The sequence below is a fragment of the Macaca nemestrina genome, chromosome 1 (assembly GCF_043159975.1).
Source record: "Macaca nemestrina isolate mMacNem1 chromosome 1, mMacNem.hap1, whole genome shotgun sequence".
In the NCBI taxonomy this organism is placed as follows: Eukaryota; Metazoa; Chordata; class Mammalia; order Primates; family Cercopithecidae; genus Macaca; species Macaca nemestrina.
Genome location: NC_092125.1, coordinates 199,751,992 through 199,776,584, shown reverse-complemented (window position 1 = coordinate 199,776,584; position 24,593 = coordinate 199,751,992). Strand labels below are relative to the sequence as shown.

General features: G+C 49.0%; 2 protein-coding genes across 12 annotated transcripts in view; one reads left to right on the top strand and one right to left on the bottom strand.

The window, feature by feature from the left end:
• LOC105495216 (CUB and Sushi multiple domains 2) overlaps positions 1–7,147 on the bottom strand; it is a 656,530-nt gene extending 649,383 nt beyond the window's left edge. For 6 of the 11 annotated variants that reach the window (XM_071096475.1, XM_071096447.1, XM_071096448.1 and 3 more), the window contains exon 1: positions 6,778–7,145. In XM_071096475.1, coding sequence (XP_070952576.1) covers positions 6,778–6,964 — 187 coding nt within the window. In that variant the 5' untranslated portion in view covers positions 6,965–7,145. Of the gene's footprint in view, positions 1–6,777 lie in introns of all 11 variants that reach the window. The other 5 variants (XM_071096465.1, XM_071096467.1, XM_071096468.1 and 2 more) reach the window with 2 other exon arrangements.
• An 11,575-nt stretch (positions 7,148–18,722) lies between these two features.
• The window catches only part of C1H1orf94 (chromosome 1 C1orf94 homolog), a 42,256-nt gene continuing 36,385 nt past the window's right edge, over positions 18,723–24,593 (top strand). The window contains exon 1 of the mRNA XM_011763338.2: positions 18,723–19,926. Within this exon, the coding sequence (XP_011761640.1) occupies positions 19,607–19,926 (320 nt within the window). The 5' untranslated portion in view covers positions 18,723–19,606. The remainder of the gene's footprint in view (positions 19,927–24,593) is intronic.

Here is a 24,593-nt window from a genome sequence, read left to right as displayed (position 1 = left end):
AAACTCTCATGTTGCATAGCCCACTCTTTGCTTTCTGTGGGTCCAAGGGAAAACCAAGTCCTTCTCAAAGCGAGTGAACCCTGAGACAGAGTCTTTGTAAGGATAAACACTCTGAAATAATCCTCCATTTTCAGGTTCACCCCGATGTTCCCCTGTTGTTGGGGAAGCTCTCACGACACTGCAGCAGACGGAGAGGAAGGGTGAGAGGCCATGTGCTACCCAATGAGAGAAACCCAGGGAGGGCAATGCAGTGCATTCTCGAGGTACAGGGTTCTCCCTCCCTACCCTTCTGGATGAAGAGCATAGAGCTGGGTTGATGGGTTGGGTGAGGGGACCAGGTTCTAAGGTGTGTGCTTTCAGCCAGAGGAGCAAAGAGAAAAGACCCTCCCCACTGCATATAGTGGTGCCTGAGAGTGGCAGTGTGTGAATTGTTTCTCTTATATTTCTAGGAAGCTGGTGCAGAAAGCAAGTAGACTGTAGTTGCAGTAATAGTAATAGTATGTAACATATATTGAATGCTAACAATGGGCCCAGCACTGTAACAAGTGCTTTCCATAAAGATGGGCCCTAGGGTCAGGTAGACTTGAGGTTAAATCCTGCTTTCTTTACCTACCTGCTCTACAGCCTTGGCCCAGCTGCTTACTTTCTGAGCCTCCGTATCTTCAAATATAAGATTACAGTGATAATTAAATGGTAATGTCTATAAAACATTTAACCAGCACTCAGTAAAGGAGAGCTATTATTATTGTGCAGATGGGCCTGGGGCTGCCTCCCACTTGAAGATGCCCCTTAACCCACTTCCAGTATTCCCAGCTCCCAGTTGCCCTGGGAATGCCCAAGAGGGTGGTCTGAGGGAAAGGAAGCCCTGGGTTCCAAACAACTTGCCTCTGATTGTCTCATCAGCTCTGACTGTCTCACCAGCACACTGAATGAGTGTCCACTATGTGCTCTGAGCTGGGCTACACTGCCCTGCCTGAGTTCACAGTCCTTTAGGGAAATGAGACAGATACCACCTCATTAAGCAAGAAATTTCAATATGTCCTGATGAGTCTGACAACAGAGGAAACTTGAGGAGTTGTAAGAACCCACAGTAGAGTTCCACCTAGATGGGTGTTTGGGGATAGAAACCAAGAATGACTTTACAGCCTCCCCTCCAGGAGCTTGTGGTGGAAAGGAATGGACAATAGCTGCTTGAGGATTAAAAGTGTAGGATTCAGGCCTCAAAAGCAGCACAGCATAACTGACGAGGATAGCCCAGTGGGAAGAGCAAGGCCAAAGAAGGCAGCCTGGGCAGAGGCTTCCAGGGATGTGGTACCAGCTGAGTCCCCAAGAAGTTGAATAGCAATAGGGTTGTGAGTAAAAGATTTGGCATCAGCCAGGCCTGCATCCAAACTGTGGCTTGGCTATTTACTTAGTGTGTAGATAAGTTATGTGTCCTCTCTGAACCTGTTTCTTCATCTATGAAATGGGAATAATAATACTGCAGGCTTCACTGGGTTGCTGAGAGGATTGAGTTAATACACACGAGTGCTTAAGACAGTGCCAGTGAGTACTCAGTGAACATGAGCTGTTAGCGTAACTCCCCTGGGTGCCCAGAACAGCATTCTGAGCATGGTAGGTGGGGCAGGACATGGTGAGGGCACACAGACTTACTGGCTGATTCCTTCGGCCACAGCTTCTATTTCATAGGCACATTCGATGAAGTATGGCACTGGACTGGTTGCATCTCTGGTTTCTAATCCTTCCAAAAACTCAGGAATTACTTGTCCTTTTTACAGCAAGGAGCCTGAGCCCTAGAGAGGCCTGAAGATCAGCTGGGTCTCCAACAAGGCTCTGCGGAGCAATCAGATTCCCTTAATCCTGCTAGCGTGATGATGAGGGTGAAACAGGCAAGTCAGGGACATGAATGAGGGTGAAGGGGGTGCTGCTGAAGCTGCCTGCTAGGCTCTGCCGGAGAAACCCAAACCAGGCAGTGTCCAAGACCCTGCAATTTGGTCCTCCAGTCCCTGGTGCATGATTCTAATCTCACCTTCAACAAAGCCACACACTCACCAGCCCTAGATACGGTGGGCACTCTCTGCTGCAGTCAGCTTATTTTTTAAAAACCATGAACCCTCAGCTTGATTGCAAATGGAAATTCAAATTCATACGCACACTGGTGACTGAGTAGTGAAATGCCTTTCCTTGGCTCAGGGTTGGAGAAGAGTGGTATGCCAAGGGCTTATTGTTGCATTGGTTCTAGGATCTAGGGAGCTGTCACCAAACGGTGATACTTAGTTGTGGGGAAAAGGAACAGGGGACCAAGTGTCTATGTCATCTTATTACCTCTGCAAACCAGCTGGCTTCCTTGACCCCTGATTTAGTCTTATCAGTCCCTGGAAAACTGTCCAAGGTAAAGAAAACTGTACAAATCATCTGACTGAACAGCCATACATCAAGCACCAATTCTATGCCAGAACCTGAGCTGGATAGGGGGATACCAAGAGAAATAAAGCACCGTCCCTGCCTTCAGTAAGCTCACAGTTTAATATAAAGCAGACAAATAAATGCTTTTTAATACAACTCAGTTTGTACTATAATAGAATATTGAGTACAGTCAGTGCTCTGGTCTACAAGAGGCTGACTAAAAGCAAGCACTCAGCAACATACAAAGCAGGGGAAATTTTTTTAATTTGGCATTTGATTTTTTTTTTAAGCCATGACGTGGTTGGCATGGGAAAAATCAGAACTTTGTCAGAATTCCGTCTACTTATAGTTTAATATTGCTTTTTTAAAATTACTTAGTAAGGGAGTGGAAGGCAAGATAGCTTTTTCAATGTTCAGAGCTTCTCAAGGAAAGTAGCTAGGTTTGAGAATGATTGAGGATATGAAACTGACAGAATTTCATGGCCACACGATAACGAAGGAGTTGAGGATAATCCTAAGGTTTCCGGGCTCCATAACTGGGAGGCTACAGGAACCACCAGCTCACACAGGAAATACTGGAGGCTTAAGAAAGAAGCTAATAAGATTGCTTTGGAAGAGAAACACCTAAGTGAAGAGGTCCAAGAATCAGCTGGATATATGGGTTACCTGGACCCAGAGTTCCCGTGGACCAGGAAGTCAATAGATGAATATCAGGAGAGACGTCTTGGCAGAAGAGATCTGTCTGGAAGCTTCAGAGTGTGGTAGTGGAAGGGCTGGGCAAGGATGAGCTCACCCAGGCAGTGGTGAAAAGGAATGGGAAAAAGTACAAAGAATTAGATGCTGCAGGACCCCATACTTCAGGGAGGGGAATAAGTGAGTGTTAGAGACTGAGAAGGAACACACAAGAGACAGGAGAAAAAATCAGTGAGACACAGTGTCCCAGAAGCCCAAGGAAGAGAAATTCATCCAAAGTGGCCACAGCCACAGAGAGATAAAGGAAAATAAAGACAAAGTACAATGTATTTGGCAATTGAGGTGGTCACTGGTGCTCTCTTCTAGAGTGTTCCAGTGTCATCCTGGAGACAGAGGCTGAAGTAAGGAGTGACTGGTAGTAGAGAAAAGTGACATGAAGACCCCTTTGAAGAGAAGTGACTGTAAAAGACAAAGAGAGATGGGACAGTGGCTTAGACAGGTCAATAGGGCCAAGAAGTCTTCTTGGTTTGTTTTATGTTAAAGATGAGCCTGTTTACAGGTCAAAGGGAAATGTGTTTTAAGAAGGGAGGGTGGCCAGGTGCGGTGGCTCACACCTGTAATCCCAGCATTTTGGTGGGCAGATCATGAGGTGAAGAGTTCAAGACCAGCCTGACCAACATGAAGAAACCCCCGTCTCTACTAAAAATACAAAATTAGCTGGGCGTGGTAGCTTGCACCTGTAATCACAGCTACTCCAGAGGCTGAGGCAGGAGAATCACTTGAACCTGGGAGGCAGAGGTTACGGCGAGCCAAGATTGCACCATTGCACTCCAGCCTGGGTGACAAGAGTGAAACTCCCTCTCAAAAAAGAAAGAAAGAAAGAAAGAAAAAACAAAAAAAAAAAAAAGGAGGGCGATTGATGGGGAGAGCAGGTAACTGGTGGGAAGTCTCCAGGGAGGCTGGGGGAGGGGGAGTACAAGGCAGGACAGGGACTAAAGGGGTTGAGGGGAGAAGGTATGGGTGGGTAAGGAGACTCCCCTTTTTCAAATCGTTTAATTTATACGGTGATCTGTATACATAGTGGGTAAGAAGACTCCCCTTTTCAAATCATTTTATTTATACAGTGATATTTATCCAGTGATCACTGAGCCGAGGAAGGGAGATGGTTCAGTCCTGAGCATCTTTTAAATTCAACAGTGTGAACTGAACACAAAATGAATGTGTTTCCCCTTCTAATGTACCAAATCCTGCCGATCTCCTGTCACCAAGTTCATTTCCAAATCTCTGCTGCCTGCAAGGCCAAAAAGCCCATCTAAATGCGGGAAAAGCTTAAAAAGAAATGTACTGGGCTGGGCGCGGTGGCTCACATCTGTAATCCCAGCACTTTGGGAGGCTGAGGCAGGCGGATCACCTGAGGCCAGGAGCTCGAGACCAGCCTGGCCAACATGGTGAAACCCCGTCTCTCCTAAAAATACGAAAGTTAACCGGGCGTGGTGATGGTCACCTGTAATCCCACCTACTCGGGAGACTGAGGCAGGAGAATCGCTTGAACCCAGGAGGCGGAGGTTGCAGTGAGCTGAGATCGCGCCATTGCACTCCAGCCTGGGCGACAGGAGCAAAACTCCGTCTTAAAAAATAAAAATAAAAAAAGAAAGAGAAGAAAAGAAATGTGCTGGAAGCTTGCCAGCCAGAGCAGGGTCTGCCAGAGAGGAACTACTCCAAGCCATGAACACAAGGTCCCCTCCCCTCAACTTCTCTACTGACCAAGGAGCTGCGAGCAAATGGATCTCTATAGGGCAGGATTCCAGCACCGCTGAGCAGTGCAAGCGCCGGTGAGTCGGCCTTTTTCTCTCCCCTAGGGGCAGGATATGCCCAAGGGGCAGGGACAAATCTAGCCAGAAAAACGATTCAGTCCGATGCCAAGACATTCTCCAATCAGCTAAGCCAGACACCGGCCTCGCCTCGACAAACGTCCGGGAGGCCTGGCGGGAGGTAGCAGCAATCCCCCCACCGCCCATGTGGCAAGTCTGGGTGACCAGCAGCGTCGGTATGGACAGCCTCCCAGTGGGTGTGGGTGTGCGAGAGGCCAGAGCTCCCAGGCGCGCGCACCGCGGGCGCCCCTCTCTGGGTGTCGGTGGCTATGACTCTTAGCAGAACCTGAGAAAGTCCCGTCAGCTAGGAATGAGAGAGCCAGAGCTGGCTCGGGGCGCCCTCCCTGACCAAGAACCCCAACACGCCGCGGTTAAGCGGTGGGCGACACGGTCTGTGAGGACAGACTCACAAGATGCTGGAGGCCAGAGTGGGCCAGAAAGCTCGCCACTCACTGACCTGCCAGAGGAGAGGCGCACTTCCCCGAGAAGGGGAACTGGGGTGGTCCAGGCCAAACCTTCAGAGGTTCAATCGGTGGTTTCAAAACAAAACAAAACAAAACAAAAACAAAAACAAAAGAAAACACGGCTGCAGGTCGAAGGTGCCCTAGGTCCAGGCCTCGGCAGCAGGTGTTTCGGTTTCTCCCCCAGTGGGTATCAGCCTCCAGGGCTAAATGAAAATGCGGTTCCAGGCATCCCGGTTTGGACCCGTCTCCACCCGGGCACACGGAACTTTCTAGGTTGTGGCTAGAACTGAGCTTCGGAGGGGTACTGTGGGTAAAGTGGGAGAGGACCAGTCACGGCCAGTAGCCTCCACAGGGGACCCGGTTCCCTAGAAGGTTCGCGTACCTCCCCCGCGCGCTGCAAGCTGCAGCCAGACACCCGCGAAGTTCCGGGACTCTCCGCACCCGCTAGGTCTGCCCCCTCCCGGACTCGGTTGTCGGGAGCTGGTCCCGCTGCCCGCGCCGCCGCTGCCGCTGCCGCAGCCCAGGCGCTCGGCTGCAGCAGGGCGCGGGAAAGGGCACTTTGGCGCGGAGTGAGAACCGAGGGGAATGTGGCAGCGCGAAGCCTGGCGGCGACACTCCCTCCCCCGCCCCCGGCTACAACCCCCACCCCCTCCTTCCAGTCCCTCAACACCCTCCAGCCCCCACCTGAGCCCTCCTGCAAGGAATGCGCCGGACCCCCACCGTGGGCACGCGCCCACCGGAACCCCCTCCTAGCTCCGAGCGCCGAGGGAGGGGTAGCATTTGGGGAGGGGGGTGGCGGCCGCAGTCTCCAGGCGGCTCTAGAGGGGGCACCGGTTTCAATTGGAGAAAATGGGCGGGGGCAGGGAAGGGCAGACCTTGCAGACGCGGAAATGGGGAGGGGGTGCACGGTTCCTCTGCAGCCCCCTGGACCAGCGTGCCTGGCAGAATCGGGAGCCGGGGGAGTAGGGCTCCGGGAAAGTTTATCGGAAAAAAGCCTAGCACCTTGGGGGCTGGGAGGCTGGAGAAACTGAAGCCACAGACCAGGTGCCCCGCAACCCCAGGCGGGGATGTCTGTCTCCCAGGCCCCCACACCGGCCGCATCCGGCCAAGTTGCGGCTGGGGCTGGGGCAGCAATGAGGGTGAGGGTGGAGGTGAGGACGTGGCTGAGGGTGGGGTGGGAGACTGAAGCAGGAGATGAGAATGAGAGTAGGCAATTGGGAGGGTGGGAGATTCTGGCAGGGATAGAGGCCGGGGGAGGGACTGGGACCGGGTCAGGATGGGTGGGCTCGGGGCTCGGGTGGGGCGCGCGGCGGCCGCTGGCTCCTCGGCGCGGCTGGACTCACCCGCGGCGGCCGAGACGCTGAGCAGCCCCCAGCCCAGCAGCAGCAGCAGAGGCGGCGGCGTTGGCGGCGGCGGGCGGCCCCAGCGGCTCCTGGCGCCCGGCACGAGCGCCGAAATCCCGGCTTCGCCGCGAGCCCTCCCCGCGGGGCAGCCGCAGCGCCCCAGCTCCAGTCCCCGCGAGCGCGGCATGGCGCGGCCGGCAGCGCCGAGGGAGAGGCTCCGCTCGCCGCCGAGGAGAAAGGAGGTCAGGAGAGCTCTGGAGCTTTTTTCTGCTCGGAAAAAATCCCGGTACGCGGGAGCCCTGAGCTTCTGCGGCTGGAATGAACCAAGTGTCCGCCCGGCCGGGGAGAGGCGCGCTGCGCTCTCGGAAATGACTCGCTCCAATCCCGCTTCGCGGGGTTCGCGCCGGGGGGCGGGGGGGTGAATTATCCCCGGATTAATCACTCCGGAGCCGCTTCTCAGCCGCTCCAAATGCTGGGGGTGGAGGCGCAGCTAAGGAAAAAATATTGGGGGGCGGGGGTTCCTCTTCAGCGCCACCTCCACCTCCAGATAAACCACAAATTACATCTAAAGGGTTGTTTATCCCTGTTTGTTTTGCAATTGACCAGTTTCTTTTAAGTTCAATCCTCCCGTTTTCATTTATAAGATCACCCATTAATACATCCCACACTCCACACACACACACACACACACACAGTGACATAGACACACGCACTCACACACACAGGCACATACACACACGCCTCTTCCACGTTTGGAAATTGGAATCCTGTCTGGGAAAAGGTAACCAAAGAAGGACGCGGTTCCCCAAGTCTTGGTTCTTAAGAGCTGCTCTTGGCTGGTGGCTTTGAACTTGCAATCTGGGGCCGGGGGCGATGCTTATGAGCCTCATTCACAATAGCCTTCTACCCCATCCCAGGAGAGGTGCGTGTGTGCGTAGACAGACGCAGGGTTAAGAATTGGAGGGCGGTGGAGCGGGGTTGTGTGTGGGGGGGAGAGAGGGGACCTGTTCATTTGACCCAGTGCGGTCCCACTCCTACCCTAAGACAAAAATCTCAGGATGGCAGAGGCAGTCCCTGTGTGCACGGGAGTTGGGGGTGGGGAGTGAGATTGGTGGAAGGACGGTGCAAGAGTTACTAGTACAATTTATCCCCAAATTTAAATAATCGGACCCTATTTATTCCTCTCCCCCTCCTCCTCCCAGCCAAGGCCCCTTGGGAAGAGAGTTCTTCCCAAGGGCGTGAGCCGCTCCCCAACCCTCCCCAGTAGCGGCGGCTTCCAGGCCCCAAGGGCTCAGCGTCGGTCCCCACCCCATCCCCCACCCGACTCGGTCGCCGTCTCTGTCTGTCTACTCCAGGCTTCTCCGCCAGTCACGATGGCTCTTTCGCTGTCTACGCCAAACTCTCGGCGAGAGGGAAGAGACGCTTCATGGAGGGAGGCTGGAGGAAACTGGGAGGGGCAAGACCCGGAGAGGAGGCTCCTGCTGGCGCGTGCAGTGGAAAGGCACCTGCGATGGGCGCCCCCACCCGCTTTGTCGACGCACCCCAGAGAAGCTGTGCTCCGGGCTTAGGAGCAGCCCGTTTTGGCCAAAACGGAGCTTTGGCATCTGTGTGGCCAAGGGGGCAGTGGCCGGCGGGCGGTGGGGCCTGAGAATTTCCGGGGAAGCGTGTGGAGAGGGACTATAGGGATGGCGACCCAGGCTGGGGGTGGTTGGCGACCCAAGTTCGCCGGCTGTCAGCGTGGCCAGGAATTTCCATCCAAGGAAGGGTGTGAAGAGGGGCTGTGGAGTTGATATGAATTGGCGGGAGGGGGCAGGGCTGGAGGAGTGGAGGCTTGTCCCTACTCCCCATGAAAAACTTCCTCCCCAGAGCCACGCTTTCGCAGCCTCCTAGATGCCACTCTTCCTCCCTCCCCCCTACCCCAAGTTGTTCCGGTTTCCCTGCATGAGCTCATCCCACAGCTGGGGAGCCAGCCCGGTGGCCCTGGGCGGGCGAACCTCCTCAGAATCGCCAGCCCGGTCCCCACCCCCAACACGCTTGCTTGCCCGCCCCTCCTGACGCCGCCTTGCTGGGTGCCAAGAACCAACCGAAGCAGCCAGAACTCCTCAGTGAAAGGCCTGCTTTATGTCCCTGGGGCAGCGGGGAGGGGGCTTCTCCCTTCCCATTATCCAGACTCAGCCCCCGAAAGAGAGGGCTCAGCCTTCCCACCAGCCCTGGAGAGGAGGAAGGGACTGACTACGCTGGGAGTGAGTGGTGGTGGTGGCCTTGGGGGCTGTTAGCTGCGCTTGCCTGGGGGTGGGCTCCTGGCTTCTAAACTCCGACTTTACCCCTCTCTTGGAGGCGGGGTTCTCCTCCAGAGAAAGGAACTGGCAGAGATGCCCAGGCCTCCTGTGAAGCCCACAGCTGGGCAGAAGAGAGTCTGGGCTGCTCTGTAATTCTAGGGCTGCAGGCCAATGGGCTTTCTCTTACCCTCTTCTCAGCTCCAGAACTTTGCTCTGTGGCTACAACAGGCAGATGAGATTTACCCCCAAAACCTTCCCGGGCAAAAGGAGTGTTTGTCATCCTTCTCCCTAGGTGCTGTGGAGGGCAGGAGCACCTATTTTATCCCTGTAAAAGGCCCAGTTACTCACATTCTCCGCCATTCCTGCTCTGTGATCTATTTGGGTCCACGTGCATTTACCTCCGGTGCTCTGGGGCCCTGAGCCAGGCTGTGCTGTGGGCCATGCAGAGATGCACAGCGTGTGGTCCTGCTTTGGGAGGATGCAGGCCAGAGGTGGAAACCCACACATAACTGATGTAACTGATACCATCAGACAGCGATAATCACCATGACTGAAGAACTGGCATGCTACCGAGAGGCATGTCAAGACAGTGAGCTTTTCTTGGACTTGGGAGATCAGAAGGCTAATTTAAGAAGGAAAGTAGGATTTGGGCTGGAACCTGAGACATGGATAAAGACCTTAAAAAGGTGAAGATTCATTTACTCAACAAATATTTATTGAGCATCATTATGTGTCCAGGTGCTGTGCTAGACAATGAGTATACACCTAGTGAACAGTCCCTGACTTAATGAATGCAGGAAATATGTACACAAATACACATAAAGTTACTAATTAAGGATGCTACAAAAGGAAAGTTTATGGTGCTAGAAGAAACAATACAGGGACATGCTTTAAAGAGACGGTCTCGGAAGGCCTCTCTGAGATGGCAACGGTGGAAGATGGGATCTAAAATTAAGCAAGATGCTCCGGAAGCTGAAGCCAGAGGATCATTTGAGCCCAGCTGTTCAAGGCTGCAGTGAGCCATGATCGCACCACTGCACTCCAGCCTGGGTGTCAGAGCCAGACACTGTCTATTAATTAATTAATTAATGTAATAATAGAATTAAGCAAGACAGCCATGCAAAGTTGGGGAAAGAGCTTTTGGTATAGTGAGCACAGGCAAGGCTGTAAAAAGGGAAGCAGGCCAGGAGGAGGAGGATGGGGCTGGATCAAGGTAAGCAATGGGAGATGGGGAGTGGGGCAGATCACATAGGGTCTATTAGTGGATGGCGAGGAGTTTGCATTTTATTCTTAGCCAGTGAGAAATAGAAGGTGTATTAATTTGCTAGGGCTGCTGCCACAACAAAGTACCATAGACCCTGTGACTTAAACAACAGAAATGTATTGCCTCACAATTCTGGAGGCTGGAAGTCCAAGATCAAGGTGTCGACATGGTTGGTTCCCTCTGAGGCTTCTATCTCTGGCTTGTAGATGTCTGCCTTCTTCTCCCTGTGTGCTCACATGTGTTCCCACGGTACATATCTGTGTCCAAACTTCTAATAAGGACACCAGTCATGCTGGATTCAGGCCCAACCCAATGACTTCATTTTAACTTAATTGACTTTTTAAAGACTCTAACTCCAAATAAGGTCACATCCTGAAGTACTAGGGGTTAGGACTTCAACCCATGAATTTGGGTGGGGGGCACACAATTCATCCTATAACAGGAGGAGATGACTTTTCAGATGGAGGAAGGAGAGAGATGCTTGACAGTCAGAAAATGTATGTAAAGAGATATCTGTTTACATTTATTTTCTGTGTACAGCATGGCTCCTGTAGCGAAAAGTAGACAGCTCTGAATACGAAAGACAGGTTTTCATTTCTGGGAAAGAGAAGCCAAGTGATGTGGCCTGACATATACTCTAGCTTCTCTGTGAGGAAAGGGTAAGAAGGGAAAGGGTACCACTTGGAAGACTACTATGATGGTCTGAGCGAGGAAACATGGGGGCAAAGGCAGAGATGGGGACCCTGGAAACATCTGCAGGGCAATGGAGAGACAGGAGTCAGACACAACAGCCCACCCCCATCTAGCCTAGGAGAGTGTTGGTCTCAGCCCAGCCCCCGGTGCTGGCTCCCTGCCTCCCCCTCCCATTCTCCCTATGAACAACAGGCAGCCGTGGGTTGAGGTGTCTTTACAGTATCACATTGCAAAAAAGCCCAATGCAGTCTAGTGACTAGCCAAGATAAGCCTAATATCCAGATAAAATCAGAGCTTGATTTAGAAAGAATACAAGGCCTGATGCTCTGGAGAACTCTGCCTCATTCAAGGAGACGCAGTAGACCTGATGCCCCGAAATTTTCATTCTGACCCAGGAAAAGATCAAAAAAGCCTTCTGAAGCCAAAGGAGAGAGAGTGAGCAAATGGGAGATTCTAGCAATGTGAGGGCAGAAACAGAGGCCAAGGGGCAGGCAGGGCTGCAGAGAAGGGCTACAGGCAAAGATGGGCTCAGAGGAAAAGCTTGGGATCCCAATTGGGGCACAATTTTAAAATCATGAGCATGATCAGGCCAAAGCGAGTATCTCCCAAGGGTGAGGCTATCGCCATAGAGGTGGCAGTGATCTGCTGCCCAAGGAGTGGCAACAGAGGGGCTTCATGAGGAAAAAGCCCAGACCACACCAAGGTGAGGCTATGGGCTTCTGAAACGAGGAGGGAGAAGTGAGAAGGGACCCACAGCCTAGGCCGTTCCTATAGTGCTACCACATGCTGCGGTCACCAAATTCTGACATTCTTGGAGAAAATTCTTCGTTTGTGTATAAGGAAAAACAGCTCATGCCAGTGACAAAACAGTGTTAAGCCATTGAAATATTGGAATTTGTTCCAGCAGCTAGCAATACTCTTAAACAGGCTTCCTCGTTTTTTGCATAGCATCCTGTGTAGTCATTCACTTACTCTTCACTTACTCTTTCATTCGTTTGCTCATGCCACACTGAGCTACATGTCAGAGTCTGTGCTAGGTGCTGAGGAAACAAACATAAAGAAGAATAAGACATTCCCATGGCCCCTGTCCTCAAGGGGTTGATAGTTTATTGAGAAGAGAGTTAAATAGCAAAGCATGATTGATGACTCCAGAAGAGATATAGCGTGTGATGGAAACAAGAAGGGCTCCTAGCTCAGCCTACTGGAGGGGCAGGTGAGAACCAGCACTTTCCAGGAAGAAAGCACAGAGTGGGCCAGCTCAGGGAGGGAAGACACAGTGTGTAAATCTGCAGCACTCACAGGGTACCAAGGAAGGGCGTGGGGGTGGAAATAGACCTCTCTTCTGACTCAGTCTCTCCATAATTGCTAGTTTTCTTATTTGTCCCGGCTGATGGGTGGGCAAATCCTAGGATGGAAACCTCTTTTCTCCCAAGTCCCAGGGTCTGTATTGTATCTGATATTCTCTCTCCTCAGATGTCTCATAGGAGCCCCACCCCACTACTTCCTCCACAGCCTGCTCAGACCTGGGCTTATTCAATTCTAATTCTCCACCCAGCCTGCCTCTCTGCACAGCTCCCCAATTCAGGAAACAGTTTCCACATTCACCCAGATCCTGAGCCAGAAACCTATTTATCCTGGACTCCCATCTTGCCCAGTCCCCACATCAAGCCATCACGGAGCCCTCCAGATTCTGCCTCCTAGACACCTCCCAGATTCTAACCAGAGTCCACAATGGCTGTGTTTCAGGTTACTTACAACAACTGAGTAACAGATGCCCATCTCTGCTCTAGCCCTATTCAATGCGTCTTCCTCTCTGCCACCAGCTATCTTTTTAAAACACTCACCTGATTTCACAGCTCCTCTGTCTTCTCTGGACTTTCCCCCATGGCCTGCAGAGTAAAATCCAAGCTCCCTGCTAGACCCTCCCTACAAGAGCCTCCATCACCTGTCCCTGCCAACTCCTCTAGCCTCAGATCTCCCTCCTCCCAAATCCCCAAGCTCTAGCCATTCTGACACCCTTGCACTCTTGCAATCAGCCATGCTTTCTCTCTCCTTTCCCCTGAGTCCTTCTGTGTTTTGTTCTCTTTGCCTAGAAAGCTCCCCTCCTCCTTCTGTGACTAGCCTTCTCCTATTTGCCCTTCAAAATTCAGTCCAGGTGACAGTTCTTACAAGCAGTATTTGTCAGTGCCATTCAGAGTGCCTGGTACATGGTGGACATTCGGGGAATTTTTGCTGAATGAATAGATAAAGAGATGGATGGGTGGATGGATGAATGGATGGTTAAGTAGGTGCTCAGTAATGTTTGTGGAATGGACCCAAAGGTGTCTCTTCTAGACTTCATTATTTGAGTTCCTTAAAGAAATGCCTTCACTGAGTTATGATTTAATGTTATGCTGTCTTCAGAGAACCCTGATGTGAGAAACTGATGAACCTAACAGCATCTCTGTCTTCTATGAAAACAGAATTGTGTATATTGCCTACTATGTCACTCAGTGTCCTTTATGCAAGGACTCATGATAAATTCATGCTTGGGGTTATTTCCTGGAAACATTTTGTCTCTGCAGATGAAGATGTGTATTTTCTGCTGTCAGAAAATAAAAACTCTGCCACCCGACGTGTTTCCATTTTTGCTTTAGCTGACAAATAAGGATACCCAGTTTTATTGCCTTATTACCTCCATGCGGCCAGACCAATTCAGGTGCTGGAAAGTAGCAACTCTTTCTGCTTTTCTTTAGATGGAGTCAGTTCTTCCTTTATTCTTTGATGGTGTAGTTTGTACTTTTTAAATCTGAAAGGCTGCCTCAAATCATCTCAGCAGTAAGGTAGAAGAAGTCTTAAGTGAATGCATTTTAGTGACCAATGTCCCGACATGGAAGCTATGGAAGGAAGGGCACAATACAAAGCTTCTAGCTGAAGGGTTTCCCATAAAGGGCCTCGCCAGGAATTCTTGGTGTACGTATCACCACTGGGGTCTGGCAGAAAGACCAAAGCAGGAGGAAAGCCAGCTGAATTCTGACTTTGTTGCTACCTCACTGCACCACTATTGCCACCACCATATTCTTTTCTTCTGTCATCTATGACCTTCTTTTTCCCTAACTTTAAGTGCAGATCTCATAGGCTGCCATTTTTACATTGCTAGGCTGTCAATAATAATAGTTAGTGATAATCATAATTATACATTTCTTTTTATTAAGAGCTTACCATAAGCCAGGCACGGTGTTGAGAAGTTCACATGCATTTCCATATTTAAACCTTCTCCCTACCCCAAACCTATTGTTTTTACCACTTTGCAGATGAAGATATGTCAGAGAAGTTAAGCATATCCAAAGCCACCTTTATCAAGTAGTAGAGCAGGAATTCCAATTCAAGTGTGTCAGCTGCCACCCCCCAAGCTCTTAACTGCCTCCTCTCCTATGGGCCAGGAATGAGGCAATAATAAGGGATACACCCCCAAGAAATGGCAGAGATCACTGATGGTGTTGCCAGGAGAGAGAAGCCACAGAGTCACAGCTTTGCTTGCAGAATATTCAAGGTTCCTTTTCAAAGTCCTAGAAATGGCTGGCTGCTCTGCAGCCCTGTCCTGTTGCTGAGACAACATGAGGGGGAGGCCCACTCCCATGAAACATGGCTGCAACCTCCCCTTCCTTTAGCTCTGATGGTTAAATCCCCAAGATATTTGCCTGGGATACCCCTATGCATGGATCCTGCCTCTGGCAGTTTGACCCATTGAACCTTATTCGCATGGGAATGGGGGTCACTCTGGATTTTAGGGGACCTACAAAAACCTTTGAGTCCTAAACATTTTATGATTAGTCCCACAATATAAAGAAGAAAACTGCCACATGGAAATCAGTAAATATTTAATTAAATGCAGAGTATAACATTATGTCAACTTCATTAACTGTTGGATTTAGTAGTCATAAAAACTTCATTGCATTTGGTAACAATTTGTAGGTTGGAGTTTTCTCACTGCACAAGATTTCTCGAGTAGGCACTAAGATTGGTGAGAAATCACAGCCCATCACAAATTAAATAAATTACTCATGGCCAAAAACTTTCAAAAGCAAAATGGCAAAAATCCTTTCAATTTTCTTCTATAGCCAAAAAGTTATTTTTACGGTGAGAGGTGGGTGTGTTTAAAATATGTTAGATGAGGAACCTAAAAGGACCTACAAGAGTAAGCAGCTTTAGGGGCTATATGATGATTGTAAAATAGCCTAGGACATTCCCATGTTCCTGAGTTTTCCAGCCCAGCCACGTTTGTGTCAGAGATGAAAGCCAGGTGACAAGAGGCTTTGACTGGATGGGAGGTAAGGAGAATTGCCTCTTCCTTAGGCCTTCCTGGTTCCACAGAGAAAAGTTAAGAATCCCAGAATTCTAAATAATGATAGCCAACATTCATTGGATACATACATTAGCCAAGCTATTATAAGCACTTTACATGTATTATTTCATTATCATAAAACAAGTCTATGAGGTCGATATTTTACTGTCTCTGTTTCATAGATGAGCAAATGGAGACATTGAGGTTAAAGCAACCTGCCCAGGGTAATGTAGGTAGTCAGGGGGAGTTCAAGAAGTTTTCCAAGCTAAAAATAATTCACAGATGAAATGGTGTCCATGACCATTAAATGCTTCACTTCAAACTCTAAAAAAGACAGAGACCAAGCTCGTCTTCTTCATTACCCTATCTTCAGCACCTCAAACAGTGCTGGGCATAGATACATGTGTTGGAGGAACATAACTCCATGTTGGATGGAAACTGGAATAAGTCAGTTTATATCACACTGCTCTGCACCAGGCACTTATGGAATGCTTTACCCCTGCCTCCTTCTCTAGGTGATTCTGTCTAGGTAGACATCTTTTTCATCATCTCTAATCCCTGTGTCTTGCACAATTTTGACCCACGATGGGTGCTAAAAACTGAACAAAGCCTGGAAAGGAGTAAGTGATTATGTGAATTCATCTCTCCATCACAGAACAACTTCCCCAGGACAACAAAATTCTCCCTCCCTACACAAAACACCAAATCTGCTATTCAGAAACTCCAAAGGCATGCATTTCAGTGTAATCAACAAGCAAATGACTATACACGTTTATCTGCCAGTTGTTGTTTGAGGGACTTTCCATGTGTTAAGCAATTGGTGAGTAATAGAATATCTATAGTAATGCTACAAAGCAAGTATTCTTTATTATCATCCCATTTTACAGACTAGGAAATCAAGTGTTATGGGCTGAATTATATACTGCAATCCTAAACCCAAATACCTCAGAATGTGACTATATTTGGCGATGAGTCCTTTAAAGAGGTAGTTAAGATTAAAACAAAAACAAAAACAAAAAAAAACCATTAGGGTGTGTCCTAATCTAATGTGACTGGTGTCGTTTAAAGGAGCCATTAGGATGGGGACAGATATACAGGGAAGACCATGTGAGGACATAAGGAGAAGACAGTCAAGTGCAAGCCAGGGAGAGAGACCTCAGAATGAAACTAACCATGCCAACATCTTGATCTTGGCCTTCTAGCCTCTAGAATGGCAAGGAAATAAAGTTCTGTTGCTTAAGCCACACAGTCTGTGGACTTCATTATGGCAGCCCTCCCAAACGAATACACTAAGGCACAGAGGAACTTGCCTAAGCCTACATTGCCAGAAAACGTGAACTCAGAATCTGAACCCAGGGACTCTGGTTCCTGAGTATATGTATTTAATGATAGGAAATGTTCTCTGTGCTGTCCAATATGGTAGCCACTAGCCGTATGTGGCTCCTGAGCATATAATATGTGGCTAATGCAAATGAGGAGTTGAGTTTTTCATTTAATTTACATTAAAATAAAATTAAAATTAAAACAACCCCATGTGGCTAGTGGCTACCATATGGACATAGCTTTATACTATTTCTAAGTACATCACTTACGATTTTTGCAGAATTTTCTAGAAATCTCATCTGTGCACGCTAAAAACATGCTCTATCTTTGTTCCCTATCCCTGCTGTATTTGATTTTTTTTTTTTTTTTTTTTTTCAGTTCTTTCTGATTTAGCCCCTGTTGCCTGGTCTCCTGCTGAGGGGGAGAGGGAACAGGAAGAGAGAGTGAGCTGGCTAACTTTCCAGAATCCTGGGGCCTGGGCAGTGCAGGGTCGTTGGTGTTCTGCTCTAAGCTTAGGTGTTAGCCAACCAAATGCCAAGCAGCACAAACACTGAGTGACATTTTCAGAACTATTAATATTTCATCAGAAATGATCACTTTTCCTTTAAATACACTATTTTAAAAGGTTTTCTACATTCTTAACTATAATTTTATTCGGTCGAGGCCCGCGGAATTTTCCCCAAAGGAACACATCTTCAATTTTGTAATGAAAATCAAAGGAGAATGAAGCTCAGATTTCAAAATTTAGAGTCAACATTTCCAGGAACTCAGCCCCTCTGTAAAGAGCAAGGTTGTGTATTGGGCACCTACTATATAACAGGCACTTTACATACAGTATACCATTAATTCATCCAACACATTTTTTGGGTGCTTACTATGTGCCAGAAACATGATCCTCATAATTTATGAACACCATTTTACAGAAAAGGAATTCCTCTCATCCTTCTCAAATTTACCTCCTCAAAGAGGTGGGCCTGGACCACCATGGAATGTTGCCTCCCCTCTTCTCCCCAATGCCTCACTTTGTTATTGGGTTGTTGCAAAAGTAATCGTAGTTTTTGCCATTGCAGGTGATGGCAAAAACCACAGTTACTTTTGCACCAACCTAATAGTTATTTTCCATCAGAGCCCCATTGCATCTGTAATTATTGCTGCTTTACTCGCTTGGCTAGTTTGCATCGATCTCCCCTCACTAGTATACAGGCTCCATGAGAGGAGGGACCATGCCACTTTTGCCCACTCTTATGCTTCTTCAGTGCCCAGCAACTCATCGGGCACAAAGGAGGGGTTGCATCAGTACTGGGGGAATTATGAATGGGGATAGGAGAAGTTCAGAAAGTTCTTAGGGTCACACAGCGGGGAAGTGTCAGGATTCAACCCAGCCCTGCATTTATAGACTGCCATATTCTTCTATTTGTGTCCATTCTTCTTTCTTCCTTCTCCACCCTCTTGCTCTTCCTTTCCAGGAGTATTATTAAAGAAACAACGCCCTGACTCTTGGGACCAGAAAGTCTCCCTCAGAGGAGGTACTGTGTCAGTGCCCAGTTGAATGAAGCTGCTTCAGTGAGGGTAGGGGCCTGTTGATCAGTAAACAGCTAACTTAGCCCTTCTCCCAGCACCTCGGACCTCCTACCCCTGCTCCTGCCCACCTACTGAAGCAGTCTCAGTGCTCAAGGGCTAGATCAGGCCTAGAGTGCTGGGGTCTGAATCTCAGCTCCCCTTTTCTTAGTGGGCCTTGGACACTATCATTTATGACTTTGAGATTCGCTTTCCTCCCATTTAGAACGATAATGAAAAGTGGTACTAATTTCACGAGCTTTGATAGGATTGAATGTGAGCCCAGCGCTTGGCACAGGGCAAGCGCCCCATAAAATGGCAGTTAGGATTAAACTCGAGGATGAGGGGGCCCCCCAGGCAGGAGCTGAGGTTTGTGTGGAGCGGTGAAGTGGGGCGGCGGCGCGTTTGGCTTTGACTTCTGATCCGCCGAAGCGCTCTGGGGTCCTTTGGGCCCCACCCCCACCCACCCCACCGGCGGGTCTTGGGCTCCGAACCCAGGGCGTCCCGCGCACCGAGCCGTTGCGTTTGAAACCCACAGAAAGAATTCCCCCGCTCGACGACTGCGAGGGTGTGGGAGCCATTGGCAGGGCAAATTGGTGGGAGCCGCCCGGCCCAGCCTGCCTTGCCGAGTCAGCGCGCTCTTGAGCTGCTGGGCCCTTCCCGGTGCCCATCCCGCAGCGCGACGCGGCCAGGGCAGGGGTCTGCTGGGGGCCGGGACTGAGGGCTGTGGGCCCATCCACACACGCCTCGTCCCTTCTTTCCCGGGGCGGCAGAGCAGCAGCGGGAGACCAGGAGCAGGTGGGGTAGGGCGAGAGTAAAGCAAGAACTGGGCCGGCGGCGGGGACCGGGCCGTTGGCGCTCGCTCTGCGAGGGGCTCCCTGGGAACGCCCAGGCGAGCGTTTCCTGCGGGGCCCCGCCCCCCGGGTGCCTACCATGGTGTCAGGCCCGCACCCAGTTCTCCGCGTGTCCTAGCGGGCCAGCATGGGCTGAGCCCAGGCGCCGCAAGGTGTCACGGCGGCGTCGCAAGGGGGCAGTGCCAGGGACTGTGGGGAGAGCCAGCCCTCCCCCTCCAGCTGTTCCCAGATGTCATTCTGCCCGCCCAGGCGCCTGGTTCCTGAGCTCCGGGGCATTCCACTGTTCCTAAGCTACTGGTTTTTGTTGACTTTTAAATATTTTCTTCTGAGGGAGAGGGGGAGGGCGGCAAAAGTTAGGAAAGAGCAAATAAAAACAAATCAAAATAAGCCCTCCCCTCCCCAAAAGAAAACTGTCCTCCACCCACCCCTCCCACACAAATCGAAGGCCTCTGAACCTAACCACCTTGTGGGAGCGACAGCCAGACAGAACTGACCCACTTCTGCCAAGACCCATCCTCATCTCCCTTTCTGGTGAATGAGGAGTGGTGGTGGATGTCTTCTAGCCCTGGGTGGACAGAGGGGCTTCCAGAAAGAGCGGAGGAGGATGGCAAGTGGGAATGGGCTTCCTTCATCCTCGGCCCTGGTGGCCAAGCGCCCCTGCGCCCTGGGCCCATTCCCCAGATACATCTGGATCCACCAGGACACACCCCAAGACAGCCTAGACAAGACTTGCCATGAAATCTGGAAGAGAGTTCAAGGCCTGCCTGAAGCCTCACAGCCCTGGACCTCCATGGAGCAGCTGTCTGTCCCCGTGGCTGGAACTCTAAGAGGCAATGAGCTCAGCTTTCAAGAAGAGTGAGTACCCCCCTATTCCGTTGGCAGAAAGGGAGGAGGGAGGAGATGAAGTCTGACCTTCTAGGGGAATGTTCTGGCCCACCCTTGAGGCTGCTGAAACCCTAAAGGCTGTATATTGCCCCTTCCATGGTCCTTTGTCCAAGCGTTATAGAAGAGCTGACCAAGGTTCTGATGTTTCGTGGGTGAAGAGCCAGATTAGGGCTATATTCCAGGCTGCCTCTTCACTAGCCCACTAAGCAGACATCTCTCATCCTAAACGCATGTGAATCTGAGGTCCTTGAAAAACCACCCTAGCCAAGACTAAGGGTTACATGGCTCGTGACTTTCCCCAGAAGCAACTAGAAGATCCTTCCCCTCTCCCACCTAAAGGCTAGGCATTCACATGGATGAGACTGATGGTTTTAAATCACATCTGGAATTCCCTAATACAGGGAGCAGCTGTCCCATTCAGCCTCCACAGAAGCTGCTGCAAGAGCACACATCAAAATATTTACTGGGAAGGCACTGACATATTCAGAGGACATAATAGAAAATTAAAGTGCGGGAAGATGGCTGTAAATAGCCCGTTTCCTGGATGGGAAATCCTGTGTCTGGGAAACACAGAGCTAAGTGTTTCTCCATCAGGGCAAAGTTGGGCAGATATTGTTGGGGATGGATATTCGAAAGGAAAGGAAGGAGCAGAGAGGAAAAAGGGACCTCATTAGGAAAAGAAGGTAAATCTGCTGTGGTTATTAATACCACTGTTGAGCACTTATTTCACATTTTGCATCTTCAAAGTGGACTGTAAACTTAATTAATGCTCCCAGAGTCCCTATGAGGCAGGTATTAGTGTCCCCATTTTACAGATGGATTAAGTGTTAATAATTAAGAGCTAATTAAAGACTAACCGATAATTAAGTGTTGCCTGCTCCAACACATGCTACAGCTCAGTTCAGAGATGCTCTGGAGTTGGGGAGCCATTCAGGCATTTATCAGCTGCCTCAGGTTTCAGGGATGCCAAAGCAAGAGCTAAGAAGAAATGCAAAGTGTAACGGACACCCACCTCTGCACTACCTGCTGTCCCTCTGTGGGCTCATTTACTTACTGCAGATGAAGGTGGAAGGTACTTTGGCTAGTCCTGCCTCCCTGCCCTGTGCTCAGCATGACATGGCTCAGATAGGAATGGCCTATCTACAGCCAAAATCCTGCTGTCAGGCCCTTCAGTGGCATTGAGCCCTTCTTCCCTGCTCATTGCCATCTGCTCCGGGACAGGGCCTTGGCAGGAGGGCTGTGCTCAGCTCTCAGTGGCCAAGGAGCTGATTGTCCACTTCGTGGACCAAGGGTCAGTAGCAATTTCCAGTAGATGGCACCCTCTTTGCCAGGTCACATGGAGTTAATGGAGACAGACTCTACTTCCAGTCTGCACTTGGCTGAAAATTGAACTGGTGCACCTTTGGCCAGCTGCTTAACTCCATTTGGCCTTTATTTCCTCATTTGCAAATTGAGGATGATATGCACTGCCTTGTCCACCTCAGAGTTGATAATGAGGATCCGATGTGATGGGAGACAGTGAAATGAAAGATGCATTATACAAATCAGGCTGCCCTTAACTTGTACTTCTTCAGGTTGGGATTTGTTGTTGTTGTTGTTGTTGTTTTGTTGTTGTTGTTGGCGGCTTCAATCTGGGATTTCACACTATGCTCCATATACCTCAGGGTGCTTCAGGGGTACCGTGGAGTCAAGTGGGCTGGTTGCTGGGCCCCAAAATCCATTTCAGCCAGAATTGTTTAGCTTTTATCAGTTTTACTTACTGGAGTTCTGAGAAGGGCTGAATTTGAAAAGTATGTTTCTGCTATTGAGAAAAGAGATAGGAAACCACTGACTTAGATGAATAAACAATATCCTAATTGTCAACAAAATAGAACACAATGAGCTATTCTTAAAATAAAGGCAGTGTGCTGGTGGAGTCAGATAACTCTGGTTTCAGATTCCATTTCAGCCCCATGACATTTGAAGAATTTGTTACGGTTTAATTTATCTAAACTTTGGTTTCCTCATCTGCCAAATGGAGATTAATACTACACATTTTGTAGGGTTGTTGGAATGATTAAATGGGATATTTAAACATCTATGGTAATAATTCAGATTTGTAAAAATTCCCTGCAATTCAGATGTAATCATTTCTTTAAGCTCTACAATTATTGTATGAGGTAGGTACTCTTTTGAACTTTCCATCTCTTTTTACTTTTTATTATGCAGATTTTCAAACACGTAGAATAATATGGTGAATATCTATGTGTCTACACTGAGTTTTGATAATTATTACATTGTGCCATTCTGGCTTCAATTGCTACCTCCACCCCTCCATTTATAAGTGAAATTCCTTTTACAGATAATGTGGCTGAGGTTTGGAGGGTTTAATTTCTTTGCCCAAGGTCCCACAGTTAGGAAGTGGTAGAGTTTCAGAAATGAAACCCAAGACCGCCTTGGCCCTGAGGCAATAATGTTGGCTATCCTCTCTTAGAATCTGAGGCATCTTTGAATAGTCAAAATATTTGGGAGTCCCATGTTCTGAATAATCACACACAGAGTGAAAAGCCAGAAAGCTGTTCTTACGGTTTCTAGAATGCCTTCAGGTGCACAAGACACCTCTCAGCTAGTGTTTCTGCTGCTTAATTTGTAGACCCGGTTTTGGTGGTGTTTTCTTTTATTGGGGTAGATAGGTAAGTGCATTCTAGAACTCTTTTTGGCCAGAATTTATTTTTCTTAACTCTGTACCTATATATCATAGGAACCCAGACATTTCAAATTTGAAAGAGATTTTTGAGGCCATCTTCTGCTGCTTGAATCCCCTCCTTAATGTCTCTGCCAAATGGTGCACTTTTACCACTTGTACAGTTTCTCAGACGGGAAGCTTACCATTTCCCTTTGCTGCCCCTTCCCTTGCTATGAATCCCCTAAAAGACCATTTGCTTTCTATCACTGAAATATGTCTCTATCAAACTAATTCCCATTGATCTGGATTCTGCCCTTAGTACTCCAAGCCAAAGCTATTTCCTTTTTCTTTCAGTACCCCTTTAGATAGTGAAAGACAGCAAGACAGCAACAACATTCCTTCCAGAATGTTTTTGTCTCTATAAGCTAATCACCTCTGGTTTTCTATGTTTCTCCCCACGTGCCAACTTGGTTAGTTTCCTGTCCACACAGTTGGTCCTTGTGGCAGTGTAACTTGGAGAGTCAAGTACAGTAATCCGGGGTGGTCCAATCCATGTAGATTGGATCCTCCCTGTCTGCATTCTGCTTCCTGTTAATGACGACCAATACTACACTCACTTTTTTTCCCCAAGCCGACTTTCACTCTATGGACACATTTTGAATGTATTAATTAATTCACTCAGTTATTGAGTTAACAAATATTTGTTAAACTTCTACTATATGCTAGAACTGTGTGAAAAACTAGGGGGAATGGAGCTGTGAACTCCATTAATCTCTGTCTTCCTAGAGCTCACATTCCAGTACAGGAGAAAAAAGAAGCATGTAAATACAAAAACTGATAACTTCGGAATGTGAAGAGAATGGTATTCCAGGTGGAGGAAACCCATAAGAAACACATAAAAATAAAAAAGATAATTTCGGTGACAAGTGTGATGATGGAAATAGAGCAGAGTGAAGTGATAGGAAGAGCTCCTTTAGGCCAGGTGTCAAGGAAGGCTTCTCTGAGGAGATGTGATTATCAGGGCTGAGACCTGGGTTCTAAGAAGGAGCCAGTCAAAGGAAGTTCTGGAAAGAATGTCTGGACAAAATGAAGAGCAATGGTCAGGTGTGGTGGCTAAGGCCTGCAATTCCAACACTTTGGGAGGCTGAGGCTGGCAGAATGCTTGAGACCGGGAGTTCGAGACCAGCCTGGGCAATGTGGCAAGACCTCATCTCTACAAAAAATACAAAAATTAGCTGGGCATGGTGGCACACATTAGTTCTAGCTACTCGGGAGGGTGAGGCGGGAGGAACACTTGAGCTCAGGGAGGTCAAGGCTGCAATGAGCCAAGATTGCACTACTGCACTCCAGCCTGAGTGACAGAGTGAGACCCTGTCTCAAAACAAAGACAAAAGGAAGAGCAAATGCAAAGACTGTGAGGTGGGAGTGAGCCTAGAGAGGGACAGTGAGACTGGAGTCAGGAGGGGTGGGGACATGGCCACAGTATAAGTATTACAGAGACAGGCAAGGCCTCGGGAGGCCTGGAGGATCACTGTGGGGAGTTTGGATTTTATTCCACATGTTATGGAACACTTTTGCAGGTTTTTAGGAAGGGGTGTAACAAGAACATATTCACTAATGTTTGAATCTCTGTCCAACTTCTGTGTGGAGATGGTTTGTAAGTATGTGAAAGACGAAGTGGGAGGCCTCTGGGAAGATACTGTCAGAGTCCAGGGGAGGCCTAATGGTGGCAGTGGCTGGGTAGGAGTGACTGCAGTAGGGATGGAAAAAGTGGAGGATTCAATGTGTGTTTTAAGATGAGCCAATGGACCTACTGAGGATTTAGGTACACAAACAGAGACATTGAGGCCACGCTCTGTTTCATGTGCTAGTTCACCCTACAAACAAGGACGGCGGCATGCATCAGTATCAATGTGACTGGGATGTTGAGACCCAACACTGGGAAACTCAAGGTGGGGAGTGTAGGGCTTCA